Source organism: Prinia subflava, chromosome 2 (assembly GCF_021018805.1).
Source record: "Prinia subflava isolate CZ2003 ecotype Zambia chromosome 2, Cam_Psub_1.2, whole genome shotgun sequence".
Classification (NCBI taxonomy): domain Eukaryota; kingdom Metazoa; phylum Chordata; class Aves; order Passeriformes; family Cisticolidae; genus Prinia; species Prinia subflava.
Window position 1 is genome coordinate 73209948 of NC_086248.1, and position 23472 is coordinate 73233419.

At 34.7% G+C, this 23472-nt stretch overlaps 1 protein-coding gene across 3 annotated transcripts in view; it reads left to right on the forward strand.

Moving 5' to 3' along the window:
* Positions 1-22381, forward strand: part of WDR27 (WD repeat domain 27) — an 83735-nt gene extending 61354 nt beyond the window's left edge. For all 3 annotated transcript variants that reach the window (XM_063390561.1, XM_063390563.1, XM_063390564.1), the window contains one exon: positions 21658-22381. In XM_063390561.1, the coding sequence (XP_063246631.1) occupies positions 21658-21705 (48 nt within the window). In that variant the 3' untranslated portion in view covers positions 21706-22381. The remainder of the gene's footprint in view (positions 1-21657) is intronic.
* The last annotated feature ends 1091 nt before the right edge of the window (positions 22382-23472 follow it).

Genomic DNA, 23472 nt, shown 5'->3' on the forward strand with positions numbered 1-23472 from the left:
TAAAACTAAGAGAACAGCAAAGTGACTGAGATTTACATAGTAGTTGGTGGGAACAATATTCTGTTGGAGTGTAGCTGGACCATACAGCAAAGTTCATGACAGAGATGCTCACAAGACAACAGTGGCTCTTTATTAATAGTTATACTGGAATCTGGAAATGTAAGTAGATTGCAAAAATATGCATCTCATATTAAAGAATCAGAAGATTTTGTACTTTTGCAGCCTTTCATACATAAAGAGTGTAGAGTACCTGTGACAGATGTTGGTTTACGGACTAAATAGCAGGATATGAAAACACTCAAGTGATTTAGGCTTCTAGTTTACAGATCCTTTTTGAAGATGGAAATGGAAGCTGCTCCCAAGTCAATTATTTAGTTACCATTTATACATTTGTTAGATCTTTTATTCAGTATTTGAGCTTTTATCCTGTAAGTCAACACATGGAGGCTCTTACTGTTGTTGAATGGCCTGAGTCGCATTCCTCAAGCAAACCCACAATGGGTGGTCATAATACATTGGCAGTCTGGGAGAGTCCATCAATAACAAATAGCTCCTAAATAGAATGTGTCATGGGTGGTCCAAGAGTTTCCTGGGAGGCACAGTTTCAGGAAAACACTACGGCTTGACTGAGTGTAATGCTCTTTGTTTATAGGTGTGCTCTTCGTTTAACTCTGCTAAGCATGGTTAGCCTTGTGACAGCCACTCATTTGGGAAGGAGACATAACAGAAGAAGAAGATACTGCATACATAATAACTCCCCATGAAACAGTCTCACAGGTTGCAGTCTCATTTTTAGGCATACTTTGATAAACCGGGTTTTTATATTTCAGGAAGAAAATCAGAGTTAACAACTCAGTTTACAATTATGAAGGCAGGTATGGCTCCTGGATTGTGATAAAGTACTGAAAGATCAGAATATTTGATCACACATCCTCAAATAGCTTTAAAATAAATAAATTCTTTACATTAATTGGTATAGTTGCATTCTTCTGAAAGAACAGGGTTTTACTTCACAATACTATATACAGCTGCACCCTTTTGCTGCTTTATTGCCAAACCACAGAATTTTTCCAAACTTTGAAGTTGAAAGAAATTTGTGTGCCAAAATCCTGTGGGGAAATGTTGATTTGAATTATGTTCTCCTATTATAGAAGTGAATCACTTTAGTTATCTTCTTATTAGAGCAGAGTTACATTTTATTGACTCTTTCTTAAGAATGACACTTTCAGTAGTACAGCTCCTTTGTTTAATAATCTCTTGTACTGCTGATGATTTCAATGCCTTCCACGTATTCCTCGTATGCCAATGCACTTATCAATTCTTAGTGGTTTATATTAGTGTATTTATGTCAGAGATGGCAAATTGAAATCTAGCCATGACAAACCAGAAAAGTAGCCATTTATTTTTCTTTTCATTAATCTGGGCACAAGATAACATATTAGTATTAGTCTGGGTTTATTCTTCATTAAATGCAGTCTAATGTCTTTCCTTCTATAAAATGCAAATCCTGCAATAGCAAAGAAAATACTTTTAAGTGGAAACAAAGGAAGAAAAAACAGAAAAAGCATGTTGCTATAAACAGCTATTATCCTACTGAATCATAATAGAGTTTTGTGGATGTTTTCATTTTAGAGTGTCATTTGTTTACTAATTTCTGACTTTTTTTTTCTTTTTGTACAAATTATTAACACATGTTTTCTCAGCTCTCAAGAAAAAGTGTTTTCATATTTTTAAAGCAAAAAGTGAGCAGCAAGATATTCTTCGTACTTTTTGTGTGCTTGCTCTTGTCTGTCTTGAAAAATATTTCAGTAACATGAGGTAGCTGCTATAATCATAGCAAGGATCTAGTGTTTTTAGAAGTATCTTTAATTGGTTTATGAGAGGACACTGTTGCAGTTCTCTACAACATGCACTACGTTGTATATTTTCAGTGAAATAAACCCCTTTTTTCTGATGGATAATGGCAAAGAAGTCTTTCATGGAATTGAAGTAAATGAAAGCAAATTAGTGATCTTCTTTGTGCTTTCACATGTTTGAATATTTCTAAATGAGAGTCAAATTAGGCAGCAGGAGAGATTGTACTGTCCTCTCAGTACAGCTGAAAAAATATCTTTTGCACAGCTAGATCTGATACCATGTGTGGATAATTAAATCTTGTGGAACTGTTGACAGCCCTTTTTGATTTCCATCTGTCCTTATCCAAGCTGCCTGTCCCATTGTAATTTCAAGGAGTTTCTTATTAGTAAGTGGCTCAGCTGGACAGTACGTACTACTACTTTGCTTTGGAAATTCAGCAGTGGTGAAATGTCATTTTTGGCTTACTTTTGTAAGTCAATATAAATGCTCCCAAACGCAGTTTGAAAAGAAAATATATATTGGCTTAGTTAACAATACAGCTCCTGATTATAACTGTCCATATTGAAAATCACTCGCCAGTGATACAATGGTGCAATATTGTAACTCTTTCAGGGACTGTTGACATCTGCCAGCTCGGTAGTAGGTTTTTAAAAGATCTCATGCAAACAAATATTTTAGAAAGTCAAATATTTACAGAGTAGCTCATGTCTCTCTGTCTCATATTAATGGACTGTGGATGCTGAGGATGAATAATGAGTGGTAGCCTGATGTTATCAGCACTCTCTAATTTTGTTCCTTGCCTTATATGAAATAACAGAACAAGATCAGTCATAAAAATATTTGCAGCAAAACCAAACTGTTACTTCCATCTTTGCTGGTGTGTTTTTTAATGATTTTCTATGCAGAAATTTTGATTATGGAAAACTTTTGAGTTGCCAACTTTCTTAAGAAATTGTTATTTGTCAAGTGTTGCATGCTTGTCATAATTATTGACAGGGCACTGATGTTGCCAGAAATATAGCCACCATCTAGGCTTTTGCATAGCTTTGGATCTGTAAGGAAACTGTGCATGGAAACTGCTTTGGAAACTGCAAGGTGCTGAGTCAGAAGTGAAGTGGGATGGAAGTGGGAAAGAAGGTTGACAGTGAATTAATGTAGGTAAGAAAGATGTAGCAAGGGACAAAAACCTGCATGAACCCACAGGGAAAATAAAGTGGACAGAATTATCTATTTTCACTGAATTCTGGACATTTATTGAGGAGGTATTTCTTTTGGACAAGCACTATGGAATTTTTTAAACCTCCAACAGATAAGCCTGAGAGTTTGCAATACGGTAAAAACACATACATTTTTAAAGAAATTACTTGATGAGCATTCATTGTGTGTCTGCTTGTCACAGCACTCAGAGTTTTCTTACCCTCACGTATTATAGATGGTCTCCTGCTATGGAGTAATGCTATAGTCAATGTGTGGGCAATTGAGAGTATTGGAATTTCACATCTGTCCCACACTCAGCATGCCCAAAGCTAAATCTTCACATTCCAAAGAACTTTAAACTAGGTTTGGCATTAGCTATTTTTACTGAATGTCCATTTTGGGCTATTTTTTGAAGACATGCAAGTAACATTTTATTACTGATATAATATGGTCCTTTTTTTTTTAACTGAGAGGTTGTATTAGGACTATAGGTTATATATAACTGTATGTGAAATGTTTTGAAAATATTAAATATTTTCAATTTAAAAAATTGTATTATTAAAGAATAGTATTTGTCTCTTTAAATTTTTAAATCACAGTTATTTTCCTCCACTTGCCTCCAATTGATTCTTCTTTATGTTGCTCAGAGTAAACATGTAAGAATTTCTCTGTCTGTCTATAAGTCTGTGTGGAGGCTTTGGTCGTTTTGTGAAAAAAACTTCATCAAACATGGACATTTTTTCTTAATAACCTTCAAGATTTAATACTTCCAAAGACTAACAGTATACTTTACATTCTCTTATTTATACTACCCTGACAGGTAACTCCAAAGATTACCACAATTACATTTCAAAACTTCTTGGAAGAAATTTTCTTTGGCACTCAATCATCTTTTTGGTTTTCCCATGATACCTATTAATTTAGTTTTGAATTTCAAATATCTATCCCTGCAAGTACAAGTACATTGATGTAGTACTAATTAACACTTTACAGCATTCCACAGCTGTTTGATTCTTTTGAATTTAATAGCAGGTTAAGGAATTATTTTTGCATTTATGTCTGACACAGATGAGTTGTGCTCCTGTAAGCAAGATACTCAAAGCCTGATGCAGGAACAAACTCTGGAAACTTGTTAGTGAAAATTACTAGCTTGCACTGAAGATAAAGAAGGGAAGGTGGTGCCTAGTCACAGTTTCGTTCTGCATCAAGGGGTGGCAATGATGAAAAAAAGGAAGAATGAAAGCAATTAAATAGATGAGGTAAAAGGACATGGTTGCAATGAGTCCTAGACCTAGATAAAAGTTTTAGCTGTTTAAATTAATGTGGAAGACCACATCCTTGAGATCCTAAGCAGAAAAGAAATTGTAGAACTAGCACATAACTTAGAGGTGATGATGTAGAAGGAAATTTAAGTTGCAGATAATCTCCAATTTACGTGTCCCAGTGACAAATTATTGTCTACTATGATGGCGTAGGTTTGAGCAAAAATTGTAGTGAAAGAGAAGTAAGGATCCTTGTTCTAATTTTGTTGGAACTCAAATAATGGTGAATCATTAGATTGGCATGGAGATCAGTGTGGAAGAGAAGTTTAACTGTGAGTCGTGCTTAGAGAAATAGCGTCTTGATATTACCTAAAGTTAATACATAAGTGGAAAGAGAAAAATAAGAACAGACTTCTGTGAAATGTTGTTGAGAAACTTAGTGGGAGATAAGAATGCTCTTCAGAGGGACTGATTAAAGATAATCAGGACATACAAGAAACATGGAATCAAAGAGAGATCCAGGAAAAGCATTATCAACTGTATTGAAGGCAGCTTGATAGATGGAAGCAAGTACAGATGACACAGTTATTGTCAATTATGTCTAGGAACAGATCATTGGGAAGAATATCAGGAATCGTTTCAGTGAAATTCAAGGGCCAAATGTATGTTAGACAAGAGGACTGCAAAAAACCCTGACCAAACCTGACTGCAAATAGTTCATGCTTTGTTATTGGGTAAATGAGAGATTATCTGTAACTGCAGAAACAAATGTGGATAACAGCAGGCCTTTTGAAGACACAGAAACTAAGGATTTTTTACATTGGAAGGAGGAAGTCAGATGACATTGATATGTTAATAAATAATGGAGAGAATAAAGGAAGTAAGTTAATGTGTGAGACTGGGCCTCTGAGGCAAGGGAAGGAGTACAGAAGAGGAATATCTCAACTGACAAGGAAGCACTGCAGTAAGGAAAAAGAAAAGGAAGAGAAAAGTAGAAAATACTGTGGAGAAATAGTGATGATTAAGAAAGAAACTGTAGGGATTATAGATATGACATTTCATGCTAAAAAAGAAGCACTATTTAGCCAAGGTAGTAACCTCACCAAAAGCAGAGAAAGAAGAGTCTCAGATTCTTTAGTGAAGTGCTTGCTGACCATTCCTACAGGTAAACCTTTTCAGTTCACTTGCTCAGCTGAAGCAGCACAGTTAGCCAGGTCACTCCTTCATCCACATAATCAACATATCATATATCATATCATATCATATCATATCATAATCATATCATAATCATACATAATAAACAAACCAAGTCTGTCATTAGGGCAAGGGTTTGCTGGGTACTTCAATTGCAATTTTTGGTAACCTGTATTTTGTCTTCTGTAGAACTTACCTCTGAGATCTGTACTCATAAATGCATAAAAGGTAAAAGATAACCTTTCATGAAAATGCAGATAGATCTTTACAAGTGCTTTTTAGTTAATCTTTTTGGGTTTTACATATCGTAATACAAAGTGCTGTGAAACTCATGCTTTTGGGGATGAAGATGGAATAGCATTGTTTTCTTTAAAAGTGTACTTTTAAATACACTTTTCTCTCAATTTTAATATACATCAGTCTGAGGCTCTCAAAGTTCATTAATTAATTAATTTTAATTTTGGTTATAAAAAGAATTTCAGTCCTTTATGGTATAAAATGTAGTCACAGGACTGAAAATGCTGGGTTTGACAACTTTTTATGAAATGCTTGTAACAGATCCTGAGTACTATTTTATTTGGCTGTGGAATCTGCTTTTCAGGCCAAGAACTTGAGGTTTGATTGGCCTAACTAGGCCATTATATAGTATGTATGGTGAAAAATCTTGATAGTTGGAGACAGGATCTATTTCTAAATAGAGAACTTTTTTTAAAGGTTAGTCATTGTAGTTGTATGTAATTTGACAGTGATTTTAAAATACAAGCCTGTTTTTGTGTGTTTTGTGTGCTCAAAGTGCAGGATCAAAACAATGGACCTTGCTCTGACTGACATTAGTGGAAACAGCCATCTGTTTTATTTGGAGCAGTGTTGTGTCTGGAAGCTGTCATGAAATGATAACAAATAGTAGCAAAGCCTACTGGAGTAATAGCTAAAGCCTCAGTCAGGATGTTATATAACATATTAAATGGGGAACCCAAATGCATTAACAGCTTCTTGTGGAAAGGTACATAGACAATAGGGTTTTTCTCAGAACCTGTTCAAGATAATGTTAACACATCTTGAAGGTCTGAAGAAAGATTTTTGTAGTTATTTTCTGTGTAAATACTTCACACAGGTGAGTGGAGCTGATTTTAATAAGTTTTCATGCACATTTCTGTATCTGCCAGTTAACTGGCAGGCTTAGATTTGTAAGGATAAAATTAAAAACTGACCTGCGAATGTTGGCAGCAAACAAGACTCCAGGATTTTATAGCCTCTACAATACCACAGGATGTTCCTAATTTTCTGTTGTTTACTTTTTGCAACTCTTAGAGAATGTACTACCTCTCTTCTTAACTATCCAGCAGAGGTAAATTTCTTTTGATATAGTGTTTTTTTTATATTCTGCATATTCATCTTCTACATTAGTTGCTGGGTCTTGATTATGTTGTCTGTCTTGACATTTCACTGTTGACTTCCTATTGTCTCCTAAATGAATGGACTGAGCTTCACCTGTGTTTCTGGTTTGGGAGCCCACTTCCGCTCTTTAAAGAAGGAACATATACAGCTAAACATTTGGATATTTAAACCCTGAATTAGGCAGAAGTATCAGGAAAAACTGATATTCTCTCTACTGTTTGTCTCTTCAGTAGCTCAAATATGTTAATTTTTTGGATTCTTATTTAGTTACTGAGAGAAATGTGGGTGTTTTTAGTAGAGATTTCAAGGATTAGTTGGTCCAGGCATTCTCACCTTCTGCATGGCTGCTCAGGAAGCTTTTAATAACTTGGATCAAACCCCAATGCTTCTGTATATTATGTGTTAACCATTCAGGGGAGTATAAAGGAAAGAAAAAGTACAGAGCTCTGGTTCCCCTGAAACAGCTGATGCCAGGAGCTTCTGCTGCTAGCCATGGCTTCAGCCATTATGGACCTTTTTCCATTTTTCCTCTATTGCCATATCTCTACTGCTAACAAGACCACATAGAAGATGCCAACTTTTCTTCTCCAGGACCAGTTTGGGATTCCCTGTTGGTTCTTTTGTTTTTATCTGAAGCTCTAATACAGTCCTTTTGTTTCTGGTTTTTCAAGCTGTTTTCCTTCAGTAAATATAGAGGAAAGCAAGGCATTGTTTTTTCAAGAAAATTACCTCACATGCATGGTAGAGATGTCATCATTTCAGGCCTGCTTACCAGTCCAGACCTGTTTAACAGATTGAAATGAATCTTCATTGCAAACTTCGTAAATCTGCTCCAAGGAATATTGTATGACACTGAGGGATAAAGCAAATTTACCTGGCAGATAATTAATAATGTAAAAGAAACTGGAAATACATAGTGAAGAGGACTGGCATTCTAATGCTGAATGTAATCAGATGCATTTCAATCCCAGAAGACCCATTTCTTCCCCATTTGGCATGAGGAATTCTGTGAACTGCGTGAAGATGCACTTAGCATCAGGGTCTGCCCAGTGCTCTTGTGGAAGATTATTTAATTTTTTCATACCCTGACATGCATAACTTCGAGCAATTAGTGTTTTCTCCCTCTAGAGACTATATCACAGAAAGAAGTATCAAGTTGCTGTGAACCTTTATGTCTATAGTATTGTATTTTCTTATTTTAATAAAAATGACCTATTGATAATCACCATCTTTCCTGGAAAAATACATAGATTCAGTTTTTTCAGAAAGAACTACTGCATATTATTTGTTTTTCCCGATATGATTACTCTTTCACTATGTTCCTCTCCAGAGTAGTGCTGGCTTTGTGAATATCTCCTGTGAAGGTGCTGGAGAGAATTTTCAGCAGCAAGATGTAAGCTCAGTCCAAAGGGATTCCCAAGAAAATCCTGGAAGTGTGTCTAAGCTAGTGCTGTGCACACATACAGTCTGAAGATTCTTTTAAAGCAAATTATGCAACTGCTAAAGTGCTCTGGAAGTTAGATTGTTGAAAACGTGTTCTCTGTGTGACTTGCTAGATAGAGGAAATATTTAAAATGGTGCATATTTAGGGCCTTTCATATTTTATAGGATTATAGTCAAAAACATAAGTAGAAATTTGCATACTTACCAATGACATAATAGAAAATAAATTAAAACATGATTTTCAAAAAAATGTTTTGCATTTTTGCAAAAAATATTTTCATTTAAACTTTGCATTGTGATATATTATATATGCTGTCCAAAAGATACCAGGTTAATGAGCAACTGACAAAAAGCAAAGTTTATCACTTTTAGGAATTTCAGATATAGTCCTTTTTTCCCAAATGGCAGCAAGCAGCCTTAAATAATTGTTTATAAATAATCTTCATATTATGAAAGAAATAATTCCATATGTAGAGTCTGCTGTTGCATTATAAAATTGCAGTGGTGAGGAATCTTAAAATTGCACCTTTGACAAGTTTATTTCAGCTACCAGAAAGATTAAACTTCCTCATTTAATAAAGTTAAAATGGAAAGTGAAAAGTGAAATCCATTCACATTTTCCTTCTATTGTTGCTCGCTTCTATTGGTGGAGAAATGAAGAGTACTCCAGATGCAATGACCTACTCTTGGTAAAAGTGCAAGGTTACAAGTAAAAAAATAGGAATAGGAAACTATCAAATAGGAAACTATTGAAGAGACATATTTAAGTCTTAGTTATTAAGATTTAGAATACAAATTTAAAAGATTTAAAGACGAATCTGCACAAGATTTCAGTCTTCTTAAAAATTTCTTTATAAAATTAAATATGATCACAACAGGACTAGAGATATTTTTTCATATTCTGTATTATATGATGTAACTTGTAATATATTTATGAGTCCAAGAAAACAATACTTTTAGAAATATCTTATCTGTATAACACATCCAAATTCTTGCTCTTTCTCACCTGTGATATCCTGAGTGGTATACCAGGTCTTTCATTCTATTTGAGAAGTTACACTTAGCAAGAGTTATCTACATTTATGTGTCTATGGTTGTGCCCTGTTTTGCCATTAAAAGTTTCCATCTTGGCCCCCTTCTTGTAAGTACTAATGCCAACAATTATAATCTCAAAATATTAAGACTATTTGAAAAATTTTAGAATAACCATCTGTTGAATGGCAAAAGTGAAATGAATTATGACCTTCTCCTCAGGATGATTTTACATACTGTGGTGATCACTAATGGAAAATCCATGTCATGCAGCTGCTCATACTGTAGAGACTTGTAGATGCCTTTTAGCTGCCTGCACTGTACAAAATCATCTTCCACTTTTTGACAAGTGAGCTTTCCCAGTGTAAGGCAGGAAAGCATTCAGATTTTGGACTTATCCGTGCTTTTTAGTGTGTTAGATTCCAAGTGACAATAGCCTATGACTCTCAGAATAGAGCCTGTGGAGGCTGTAAAGGCACACTCACAGTGCTGCTAATGAGTCACCTGCTCTCTTTCATGTACAGACAGTTGTAATGTGTCACTAAGGAGTGGGAAGGTACTTTCTTCTGGTGGTGACATCTCATTATGTTTTATGGTTTTTGGCTGCCAGCAACTGTGCTTCATTATATATGGAAAACACATTTGGCTGCTCCTCGTCGTCAACGTTGCTCTTTAGAATTACTTTCAGTAGTTGCTTCCAGAAGTATTTTTGACAAAGTGGAATCTCTTTCATTCTCTGAGAAAATGATAATATGATATTAGTGCAACGATTTTTTTTTGTGAAATTACATTTCTATTACTGTGATTAGGACAGTACAATTCTGCAGTTTGTGTAGAGGCTGAATTTTAATCTCAGGTTATACTTTGTTTCATACATATATGTATGAAAGATGCAAATACAAATTTCATTTTTTTCTACTATTTTAGCCAAGATCAAAATTCATCTGGAATTATTTTTATTTAATCATTGTACTTTTGCTTTAATAAACTTCAGAATACATGCCCTAAAGGTCATTAGTAAACATTAAGAGGCTTTAGGAAATTTAATTTACATAAACAGATCATACTATATTTTTGGGATAGGGCAGAACTGGGGTTTTTTTAGCATTTCCATTAATTTAATGTCCCTTAAAAATTACATCAGTGGTATATAAAAAAAAAGTGTTTAAGTAAACTCACTACATCTCACTAGTAAATTTTTTGGTATAAGCATATAAGATTAGTAAGTAATAATAGTTTATTTTCTTTATTTATATTGTTAACCCAGAAGTAAACTGAAAGTGAGCAAAATTTAGGATGCCTCCAGCCACTGTGGTAATTGCTAAATGTTTTAATGTCTGTTGTTATAAACCTTTATTTTAGCAACAACTCTGATACATTTTATTTCAAAACATTTTAAACTATGGTGACAATTTAAACTGTATATGTAAGTACACTGAAGAAATACATCCACCTGCAGTTACTTTAAATTGGGTCTAGATCTGCCAGGCACAAATGACTTCATTATGCTGCTTTGGGCCTCTGTGGTCAGTACTTAACACCTAAGTGTTTTTTTTTTTAAAAGTTGTTCTTTCTCAAAGCTTTTGTACCACAGACTATGCCACATGGAGAAATTTTGTAAATATCATATGGGGATAGAAACACTGCTCAGGATGAAACATATTGAGAATTTCCTTTTACTTTTGCATTTTGTTTTGAAAATGTTGAATGCAAGAAGTAATAGAAATACTTTCATACAAAAGGCTTACTTTTTTATAATTGTCTGTCTTCTGTGATGCATCATTTCACAACAAAGAGACTATTTCAATATGGAAATTGCATGAGAATATCTGAGTTTTGGTAAAAAACCCCACAGTATACTTTGAGTAAACATGTTCAGTCATTTGAGTGTGGAATAATAAAAGAATAAATGTGAGGCTGTTAAATTCTCATACAAGATTCAGTTTTAGAAAGAAAAATCCATTCCTCTGGTGTTTCAAGGATAATTAGGGGTGTAAAACTACTTTGAAGAGCCTGATTACACTTGTGTGTCTAGGTTTGCATGAAAGAATTTTGGTTTTTTAGTGTATTTTCCTGTGAGCTAATGTCCAGATTTTGAAGTGGAATTTGAAATTATACACCTGAGTGGGATGCTAGTAAAACCTCTTTTTCATGTTTTCCTCAGTTTATTTAGTTACTGAGTGAAGAGACAGAATTGTAATGTCAGTGATGTCATGCAAACATTAGCAGCCTCAGAGATTATGGCAGGCTTTTGAAGAATGTCTGAGATTACATTTAAGTTATTTCAAACCCATCATTAAAACAAATGATCTGGAAAATATTCCTGATCATTTGTCTAGCCATATGAGTTCCAAGTGTATTTTCCAGAATTTCAAAAGTTCTATTGTAAGGATAGAATGAAAGTGTTTTCTGCATTAAAATCATATTAGAAGTACCACTAATTGTACATATTTTTAAAATTTAATTGGATTTTGCTTTAATCCAGTCAGCTTTTCGATGTCTCCCAGAATGGAGGTTACACAGTCTCTCTGGGCAAATGGACAGCAATCTGACTGCAAGATGGCCTTCAATAAGCTGTAATTATGACAACCTCTTTATTAACATGACCCACATTAAAAGTGGGTATGTGGCTGAAAAAATCAGCAGCCAGATTAGCAACTGTCTTCTGATTGTGCAAATTTGTGTCTGCTGTGCAGAACTTGAGACAGAGAGCTATGGAGAAGGGAGAACTGCCTGAAATCCTGAAATAATGTGGAATTCTTAGTAGAATTCTCTGGTTCATCCATGAAATTTTCAGATAGTATTCCGGAGACAAAAACAATCATGGAAAAACTTGAAATCTCTTTCCTAGTTTCCTGCCTAGTAATTAAATGAGTGAGGACCTGGAACAGACTTCTAGTTGGAAGTTTAAGGATAGAAATTTTTAATTGCAGAACGGATCTTGATCATATATGGAGCAGATAAATATTTCTTGATCTAGAATACTCTTTTCATTCCATGTCCTATGCTTACTTTGTGGTTAAATGTCAGTGCAGGTTATTATTTACTTCATCTGGAAATGAATGATGCTGCCAACTCCTGCACATAACTGCAGCCACATGCCATAACCTATACTGGAGATTCCCTTCCTGGTTTCAGCTCCTCTTGTGCAGCATCAGTTCTTTGATAGTACCAGGTAGGCCCTGGTCTAAAAGTGTTAGCTGTTTGAAGTATATAAATGTACACACACACACGCACAAATATGTATATATGAAGTGCATAATAAACATTCAGAAGCTGAAAGAAAAAAAATCCCATATGCATGCAGTAATCAGCCAATAGGTACAGCAATGCAGCCATAAAGCACAATTTTCAGGAACATGTTCTAGACCATGACCCCTGAGTGAGCTTCCCACAGCGTCATCCAGGGTAAGGAGCCAGACCCTGGGTAAGGTTGAAAGTTAAGACATTTCTGTGATTTCATTCTTCCTCCATTGTCTCTATTGGCAAACATCTTCTGTGTGCTGGTCTGGATTCTGTTTTGAAGTGCTCACTTTTCTTGTGCTGTTTTATGGACAGCTGAAGTGACCATCTATAGTATGAATTCCATGGTGAAATTTTTTGGTAGAAAGACCATTTGCAGCTGAGATGTAACTGACTGTGATACAAGTCAAAGCAATGAGAAAGTGGAGTTACAACATGGAAACCAGTAGAATTATCCAGTTTAAATCCGGTTAGGAGAATCTGCTCATTAGTCTTTTATTGTTACAATTGAAAATATTTTTGCAGCATTCCTATTCCATATCTCAATCTCTGTATAATTTTAAAGCTCTGTGAGTCTCTTTTCATGACTACAAAACAGATGAAGCAGTCAAGATGAATACCTAAAGCAGAAGTGGTGATCTTTGTTGGCGGTATAAACCACAAAACCCAAAAAATTATTTCCAGCTCTTTGTAGTTGCTGGTGACTTTCCGTTCAATTCCAAAGGGAGCGTGGCTTCATCCAGGAACATTGAAATTGTTCAGCTTTTTTATCAGAACACAAAGAAGTGCTGACCCTGAGTATGAACTCTCAAAGGAAATAAATTCCAGATATGAATGCTTACAGACTGTTTAGATACTGTAAATTTATAACAAATTGTAAAAGTTTAGGTTGGGTTACTCTAACATGGATAGGTTTATTTCTTCTACAGTTTTTATGTATATGAATCAGTGAAGTAAGACATTTTAAGCTTCCTCAGTGTAATATCCTGAGGCAAGCCAGCTGTATTTTCAATGGTGTTGTGTGTTTTTATATGTAAATTGATGTGTATTTATAAGGACACAGTAATACTTACATAGCTCTCTTGTTTAAATGCATTTTTCTGAACCTTTTTGGATTCAGTAATAAAGGCTCTGAGGTATTCTTTATCTGAAACACAACCAGTTCTTTATCTGAACCAATATATAACCCATTATTAAAGTTTGAAGAAAGTAACAATAAACTCTAGGTATGTGTATGGATATGAACTTATTTCTAAATGCCCATATAAACATGCATCATTAATTTATGACATGATTTTACCAGGGATAGGGGGAGTATAACAAAGGAAATGTTCATGGTATGTTTTCAATTTTTTATTGATGTTGATGTAAAAGAAAGAAAATGGAAGGCAAAGAAGAATTAGCAGTGGTAACAAGACATAGGAATAGAATTTTTTTTATCTGTGACAGAAAAAAGATTGAAATAGCTTCAGGTGATTAGCATGGTACCTCTAATTAAGGTAAATTAGAAACCCATTTCTTGGAATACAGGCGTAATTGGATCATGAAGTCACACTATTGGTTGCCAATTTTTTCACTAAGTGCATTGAATGAGGGAAGGCAACAAATGTCAGACATCAATAAATTTTTGTTGTTTATCCAATCTACATCAGTGCTGCTGAATCACGATGTGGGACACTGTAGCAAGTTTTGGACATTGCATTTCAAGAAATCCTCTACTGGCCTCAAGAAATGGTATTTATTATTGGCTCCAGCAGGCTTGATGCAAGCACAATTTAGCCTCTGCCAAGGAAAGCTAACTATCACATTTGGCAATTTGAGGAATAATTACTTGAAGAATAGTAGGTCACAAATTGCATCACTGATGAGCAAAATCTCAAAATCAACTCATCAATTTCTACACAATGAGTGAAAATTTTTTATTCTTCCTATGTTGTCTGCAGCAGCTGTGTCTCAGGCATTGGTAGTACTGTGCTACTTTCTCTGTGGTCCTTCAGAAGCCCTTACTCTAGATTTTTCCCTTGCCCATGAATCAGCTGTGCTCTGTGAGGATTCCCAGAGTAGGAAGCATTGCTGTATTGTCTGACTGCTGCTACAGTCAGACACATTGACATTTGACTTCTGATGTAAGAACCAGTGTGGATTATTGAGTAATTTCAGACTGGACATAAGATGTGGTCTCCAACAATCTCACTGAGAATGGTGTAGGTCCTCAGGGTGTGGGGACTGTGAAAAATGCTGGGTTAAAACACTGAAGCCTGCAGAAACTAGAAATGTCCTGGCTGTAAGATTTTGCTGTCTGAGATGTGTTTGCTTTGTGTTCTGAACCCACATCAGCTCTGCTTTTCAAACAAGTCAAAATACCTCAACAATCTTAATTTCATAGGAAATTTGCTAATTAATTTAGTGGAATTAATAATTAAGGAATCTGATGTAAGAGTCAACTTTTCTGTGCATCTGTAATCTGGCAAGGGAAGTCAGAACAACTGATGAAGTGGCTTACATATGTATACCGTAAATTAAGGATCTTAATTACAGTCCTAGTCCCTGAGAAGCCAATTGGAGTTTTGCCAGGGGAAAAAATCCCCACCTTAGATATGGGGGCCTGTTTATTAATTTAAATAATTTCAGTTGAATGTATTGTAAGATAGATTGCCTGAACCTCAAATATGAGAAGGAATTTGACATAAATGGCTGAGTCTTTTTTGAAATTTCTTCTCCTTTTTTGACTTGAATACTTTTATCAGTATTGATGTGTTTTATTCCTCTTCTCTGTTTCTTAGCCTAGGAAAAGATTAAATAAGTTATTCCATCTTACTGGGTTTTTATCTTTCCAGTTACAGTTCTTTCTTATGAACTTTTATGTCTGTAATTTCTTAATTTTAGACTTGAGGTATGCAGTAAGGCATTTACTGTGACTGCCTTTTGAACAAATGTTCAGCAGGCAACTCAGTTCATCTACTAGAATGAAAAAATAATTTAATGGTATTTTTTTTTCTAGTTTTTTAGGCTGAGAAAAAATAATATGGTAATATGAAGGAAATGTAGAGTGAATAGGGATTGATAGAAGAAAAAACAAACAATGCTAAAAAATAAAAAAAAAACCCAAATAAAATAACAACAACAACAAATCAAAAAGCCCAACCAAAAAAACCCAATCAAACCAACCCAAAAAATGCCTCAACAACCAAACTCAGTGTTTCCACATTTGTGAATATAATTTGAAATGGATCTTACATAGCTGTAATGAAGAGTCCAAGAACAAGTCAACCAAGTAATTTTAACACATCAAAAGAATTATTGGGAGTCACTAATTTTACTTGCTTATAAAAATGTCATGTTAAGTGAAATAGATGAGAATTCTGCTTTTATTGAACACATAAATAATATTTATTAAAGGCTGACAGCAAAGTAATGCAGGTGCTGAAGGAGGTAATGCATTTAAAAGTATTATGCATTAGAGAAACTTCCCAGGAGGTTCCAGGAACATCTGTCCAGAAGAGATGAACTTAATCTGAGTCATAAGGGAAGACAAAAGGTTTTGAAACTGAAGAAATAAGATGGAAAAACAGGGTGGACAGCACTGAGTGAAGGTGGCCCTAGGTGACCTGTTAGGCTTACCACAAACTTGGTGGAAGAAGGGTAATCAGTGGAGGCACTGTAGTACATGCTACAAAGTGTACAGGGAACACAGACTGCACCTTGCTGGCAGTGGAATTATGCTGTACATTAAAGACAGCACAGAAGAGAGAGAAATTAATAAACCTCAGCAATAATGAATCCTGAAGAGGCTGAAATTCCAGTCCTGTACAGGAAGAATAAAATATTTTTATACCTAGTTATCTTTAAACATATCTGTTCATTTGTTTGTGTGACTAGTGAAAATACTGGATATGGTGGATCTGTTACACCTTCGTAATTGTTTTGATTGGGTTCTGCACATGTAGTTCAGCTGGAAAAATGTTTTTATTCCTTTGCCTCTCTACAGCCCCAGCTTACTAACTCTGAGACATTGTTTTCCTCTTACAACTTAAATCTGTTGAATAATTTATCTTCCTATACAATTATCCCTCCTATCATTCCTAGAAAAAACTTTCTCCTCTTTAAGGCAAAAAGCCTGTCCAGAGCATCTCTATATAAATATCATCAGTGCGTCCTTGAACAGCTGTATAATGTCATATTCATGGTGGTCTCTGATCTTGAGTTCCTCTGGATAGGCAAGCCACCTCTGATATGCAAAGCATATCAAATACAGGAATTAAAGACACTAAAATTGATCAACCCTATGCATGCACTGAGCATAATGGGAAGAAAAATGTTATGTGTGTATGATACACCTCAAGGAATTATGGTTAAAAGCTCTGAACCCATTTTTTATATTTTCTCCTCAATTCTCATTTCTGCAATAGGAGAACTATCTTAAGAATAAAAGTGTCTGTCTTCTGTCTGCAAAAAAACCATGTGGCTTTGATCTAACTGATTGAATGCTTAAGAGTGCAGCTGTCAAATTAAACACTCATCTTTCAAGAAAACAAATCTTTCCAAAGTGCTACTTTACATGTCTTCTGTTCTTGGCTCAAACTACAAAATCAGAGTTCACAAAGCCTTCATGCACTATAGATCTTCAGGAGTAAAGGTGATGAATTCTGTATTGCTTTAGACTCCACTTTCTGAACAGGAAAATTATAGTAAAATCAAATCCCATAATGTCTCCTTTCCCTGTTGCTCTTGCTTGTTGCTGATTGTGAAACAAATGAAAATTCAAGGGCATTGGTTCTACTTGTAGCCTCTTATTTTCATAGAATAGTTTGAATACTGAAAGCTGAAAATACTAACCCCCTAACAATTTTATTCCCATCTGTTCTGCTTAGATACTGGACTTTTGGCCAGATGATACTATTTGCTGTGCAGCGAGTGGACTTTTTAAAAATTTGTGTCTCTACTTGCCTATTATGCATACTTATACTAACTAAAAGAAATCAAAAGAATGTTATGTGCCTGTAACGTGAAACCTGCTGAAATTGCTGTTTCCTGAAGTACAGGATGCCTTGAAGCCTGTCCTATCTGCATATATATATGTATACATACATATATACATACACATATATGTGTGTTGTGTGAAATATTAAAACAGAATATTAGCTTGATGCATTTATATACAAATTCAACAGTTTGTGTTTGTGGCTTAAAAAAATCCAGGTCTAATTTGCAACAGGGTTTTGGGGTTTTTTTTTTGAGTGATATCACTACAGAAACAAATTTTCTTCCAACCAAATGTAATTCTAGAAATATATATATATATAGTGTTAATATAAAAGGTAATGCTGTAGACAATGTCTTGAAAATCATACTGGTAACTGACAGCCTTCCAACACTGCATGTCACTGGTTTAGCTTAAATATCTAATGAACCTCTATATGTTGTGCAGACCATGAAGTAGAAGAGATCTGTGTTCAAGAACTTGTTCTCCTCCTCATTCTGGTGCCAAATGTCATAGGTAGTTTTAAAAGCTTGAATTTTTTGAAAAAAGCTCTAAAATGCACCGAACTTAAATCTTCTCCTCTGCCCTACTTGAAGGTCTTTTCTTCGCTGATATATCCATCGGTACAGGAAATAGTCCACTCTTTCATAATATTCCATAATATTCTAGTGTTCATCCCATAGGAAACTTTTACATAGGTCAAGTTGTTCACAGGACTGATGCCAATATTTGAATACATAATAATAAGACATAATTAGTTTGGGAGTTTGGTTTGGTTTGCTTTTTTTTTTCTTTTTTAATGGTGAGTAGTATATTGACTTAACTACTATAGAGATTTCAAATATAATGTAAAACACAGTTTTGGAGTAGCATGTTTGGGAGCTGAGCGTTTGAATGAAGTAACATGAAGTAACATGCTTGCATTATTTGGAAATGTAATATTGGCATAAGTTAAACATTTTTTAAAAATCTTATTGAGATTTCTATGGATTCTAAATACAGTTGAGAACACTATTAATCAATTTTAATATCTCTTAAGTGTGATAAATCAGGAATTTCAAGGGTCCTCCAGGCTAGATTTTTAGTAACTCTTATTATCTGTGTTAATGCAAATTACAATTAACTTTCTCCTGTTATTATATTGCTATTACACTTTTAACTAAAATTTCTATATTGCCTAAAATATAAGACAAATCTGGCAGAGTTCAAGAAGCATTTGGGCAGTGCTCTTGGACACGTGATGTGATGCTTGGGGACCGTGCAGATGAGGAGTGGAACTCAATTTTCCTTGTGAGACCCTTCCAACTCAGCATATTCTTGATTATACAAAGTATGCCACATACATAAGTGAATATGCTTTTTCAGCAGTCAGGCATAGGAATTTATTCTAAAATCTGAAGGCTAAACTTAATGTCCTGTGACTGTGTACTAGCAATTTGGTTTGGATCAGAAATGATTCAAAATTTTGAATCTCCCAGTTGTCTCTACTTATCCCACTTCACTTCTCACTGCTGTGTCCTTAGTGAGAGTGCATTTTGGGTTTGTCTCTGACAACGTCAAACCAGAAAATGAGCTCAGTGTGCTAACAGACTTTCAAACCATTCAGCCAGAGCAGAGCTAGTTTACATTAACTCATATAAGGTCTAAATATGTAACCCAAGAAAAAACTTGCTCTAAGGATGAAAATCATCATTAACACTGAAAGAACTCAGGATGCTAATGACTAATTAACCCCATAAAACCCTCTATTTTTATGAAATCTTTCTTTAATAATTAGGCATTTTTTGAATTATGAGTCAACTGTCTAATACTTGGTTTATTTTTGTTAGGCTTTTAAAGCATTGGTTGGGCTAAATAAAAACTACTGGCTCTGTATATAGGTATAATTCCTTTTGTTCATGGCAAGATACTGAGTGTAACACTTCTCAGGAGAATGGTGCAGTCAAAGACCGACCTCATTTTATCAACTGCCAAGGAAAACAGGTAGAAAAAGTAAGAGAAAGGGGAAAGGAAGGAGAAGGACTTGAGAGACAGCAGTTTAGAGCATATGACCAACAAGGAAGGATCTTAAAGGCAGAAGGTGGATGTTTTCAGTTCAGCCAACAATTCAGTGAATGGTTTGGTGCTGCCAAAAGTGTAGAGATGGTTAGTTGGAGTAGAAAGAGATTTTTTTTTATGGTTAATGAAAACAGAAGGTCCCTGAAACCAGAATGTAATAGCAGTGTAGCAAATACATTCAGCACGTGGAAGCCAAGCTGTATTTCAGTCAGAGGATATCATAGGAGGATTGACTGCACATTGCAGTTTTTGAGGTTCAGGTCGGACATTAGGGAAAAAAACTGTAAAGACAACTAAGAAGGCACTTAACACTGGAATGAGTAGTCAAATTTCATTGAAATTTTTTAAGACTTAGCCAAACAAAGCCATAGCTAAGCTCATCTGATGTTTTCAGTAGTTGTATCCAGAGCAGGAAGATGGACAAGAAGACCTCCTTAGATCTTGTAAAACTTCATTTCATTTAAAATGATTCTATTTTAAATTGAAAACTAAACAGCTTTCAATTTCAATATAGGTTTTTTATATTATCTCCTGTAATAAAATAGAATTAAACACTTTTTTCTCATCTGCTTGTGAAGTGTCAAGCCATCAGTAAGTGAGTGCTGAGCGTTGTGCATCATTTGTTTTGTATATTATAATTCTTTGTCATTATTGTTATCATTAACATAATTGTTACCTTCTCCCTTTTGTGTCCCATTAAACTCAGTTCATCTCAACCCATAAACTTTCTCACTTTTATTCTTCTGATTCTCTGCCCCATCCCGCATGGGGTGGAGTGAGTAATCAAGTGGCTGTGTGGTGCTTAGTTGCTGTACAGGGTTAAATAAAAGCACAATAAGTAAGTTGCAGAAGCAGATATAGACATACTACAAGTCTTTGGAAGTATGTTATTGTCTTGGATAGCTGTAAAAAGTAGAGTTGGAGAAATTAGATTGTGTGGTTCTGGATATTCTATACTTACACGTTACGTAAGTGAAAGAAAAATGAGAATAAGGGAATATAAGTCACTGTCTTGAGAGATAACATTTGTGAGAAGAACTGATCATTGGCGATATTAAAGGAGGGAATATGAACCCAAGAAGATAATTTATTGACCACAGAGCTCCTTTATCCAGAGGAATAAAACAAATGAGTCAATGTGTCAAAGAAAGAACAGATCAAGAAAAGTGAGGATGCAAGAGGTTAACCAAATGAACTGGTCAGAGCATGAGATGACTGTTTGGTACCAGCCCTTCAGATTTTTTTATCACTGCTGAGAAATAACTGTAAAACCTAATATACAAGGAGTATACACCTTGAATTTTTAATGACTAATAAGTGGTGTCATTTGTAGATCATCCCTTTCTGAGATACAGCAGGTTTTCAAGTGCTTGTTGGTAGGACTAAGTGCAGAAAATAGTATTGCCTCTTATTTTATAATGAAGATCATCTCAGTTTCGTGAAAGAAAGCTAATGCAGCTGAAGGGTCTTTATGTATGTCTTAAAGACTTGCCTCTTCATAAAATTTTTCGGTATACTTTCTTACAAAGGAAATTCTTACTCTACACTTAACACCAATAAAAATCAGAAGACTGTATTTGTTCGTATGCCTGATTTAATTCACAGTATTTTCCATCTCCATTTATTCCAGCTCATTTTCTTATTTCTTCCATATTCCCTTCTTGAGTCATACACAGTGAAGTCTGTTTGACTTTCTATGTGGTTTTAACATATGCTTCAGTTTTACAGACTGTTGATGTGTTAGCGGATGTTGACACAAATTTGAAAATAGTTGGAAAAGAAAAATCTAAGTGAAATGGAATTTTCAGATTAGTTTGGTTGAGAAGAGCCTGTGGGTTATTTTTTATTTTTTGTTAATGAATCCTGGACCTCTTAACATAGAAGTAGTTTAAATATCATCTTAATGATCTTCATTTGGTTTGTTGCTCTAAAGCAAACTGTGCTTACTGGAAAGATCTTCATTAAAGCCATATGTTCTCTTTTGAACTGCAGCTCACCACAGCCACCTTGGATGGCAAACTCCGATTGTTTCTACCCTGATACTCGCCAGCCTGTGGAGCTTTGGCCTTGGTACTCTGAGAATAATGACTTGCTGAGAGAAACAAGACTGGTAACTGGCCAGAAGTGAGTGGCAAATATTCCCTTTTAAACTACAGTTTTCTTCTGATTATATTTTCAGGAAGTTCCTCAAGCTGTTCTCAAAGTTTTTCTGTTGTACAGTCTGTTACCTTTACTGTAAAAATAAGGGTGAAAGATCACAAAAAGGAGGAGACTGCTCATTCTGACTTCATTCTAGCAAATCACCACAGAAGTGGCTTTCAAAGGTCTTCTTCTCTTCTTAAGTACATTTCTCAGTGCTTTGCTAGATGAGAACCACTTTAGTCTAGCTTGAAAATGCAAGTAAAACAACCAGTGTTCCATTTTTAAAGCTAGATATGTTTGTGACAAATTTTTTAATTAATCTGAAAAAAAGAAAGATTGTATGTCTTTCTGAAATGCCATGAGAGTCCTTCTGTTATACTTCCTTCGGGTTACTGGAATCAGCAATGGATGTTTTTTGAAGGCAGAATTTTACTGGTCTACTGTTTATACTACATTCTGTAAATTTCTTAGATAATATGTGACAAATATCTTCTCTTTAAAAGAAACAATTTCTGTCTTTTAAATAACTGTTAAATATTTTCAAAAATGTTAAAATAGTATGAAAATAAAATTATCAGAAAAAAAGGTTTGTTTATTGTATTCTTCCTAGGTTACTTGTCTTGCTGTTAGAAAAGAGTTTTTAGACAAGTTTTTAACTAGTTAACAACACGTTTTTAGTTTTTTGTTTTTAGGTTAGATATTCTCACTCTTCATTGACTTTAGCTAAGAGTAGAGAGCACGCATGTGACTGGTGAAAGAAGATGAAGTTTTTCTTTTCCTTGCAAAATTGTGCTACCTTTTCAAAGTTGAATTTACCAGAACAGAATTTATTAATCAGATTATGTTAAAAAATAAAAAGAAGAAAAATTTGAGTTACTACCCCCACTTTAACACCAATCAGTAAAGCCAGATCATTTTCAGTACTGTAAAGAATGTTTTATTTAATAGATGTCCTTAATTTATGCATGTAATATTTAATATAAATAGGTCGAGTTATTTCTATAAGTGGTTTATTTTCCATTAAACATTCTTTTATAAAGGATTTAGCATTTTTTTTCGGAGCAAAATCATACACTGGTAGGACATGCTGTATCATATCCAGGTATTCTCTAGAACACATTGGTCTCATCAATGACTGTAGGAGTGTAGTGCAGCCAGACCATACTCACCAGAACTCTGAATAGCAGAATCAGGTTATGTATGATCAAAGCAAATGAAAAATAACTCACTTCAATACTTTTAAATACTTCTACAGTTCAAAATCAGATTAACCAACAAATCATCCTCTATGTTGTGGCTAAATGCTGGTATGCTACACTCACAAACTATCAGCAAGATTTGTATTTTAATTTCCACCACAGGGATCTTCAGGATGGTCTGAGAAGGATGGTCTTCTTCATCAGAAGACAGTATGGTCTTCAAACTTAATTTAGCTAATTTTCTCATCTGCATGCTCTGAATTCCACATGAAGAGTCAAATTACATCAAATACAGAAGATAGCCCATAGCTGTATTTGCAAGTAAAGTGCTCCTGAGCCATGAGTTGTAACTTAGTAGTGATTGACTCTTCAGGGAGGTTGAAACACCTGCTGAAGAGGTGTGAACTGTAATTATTACTTAAAACAAACAAACAAACAAACACATTTTTATGACAAAAGAATAATA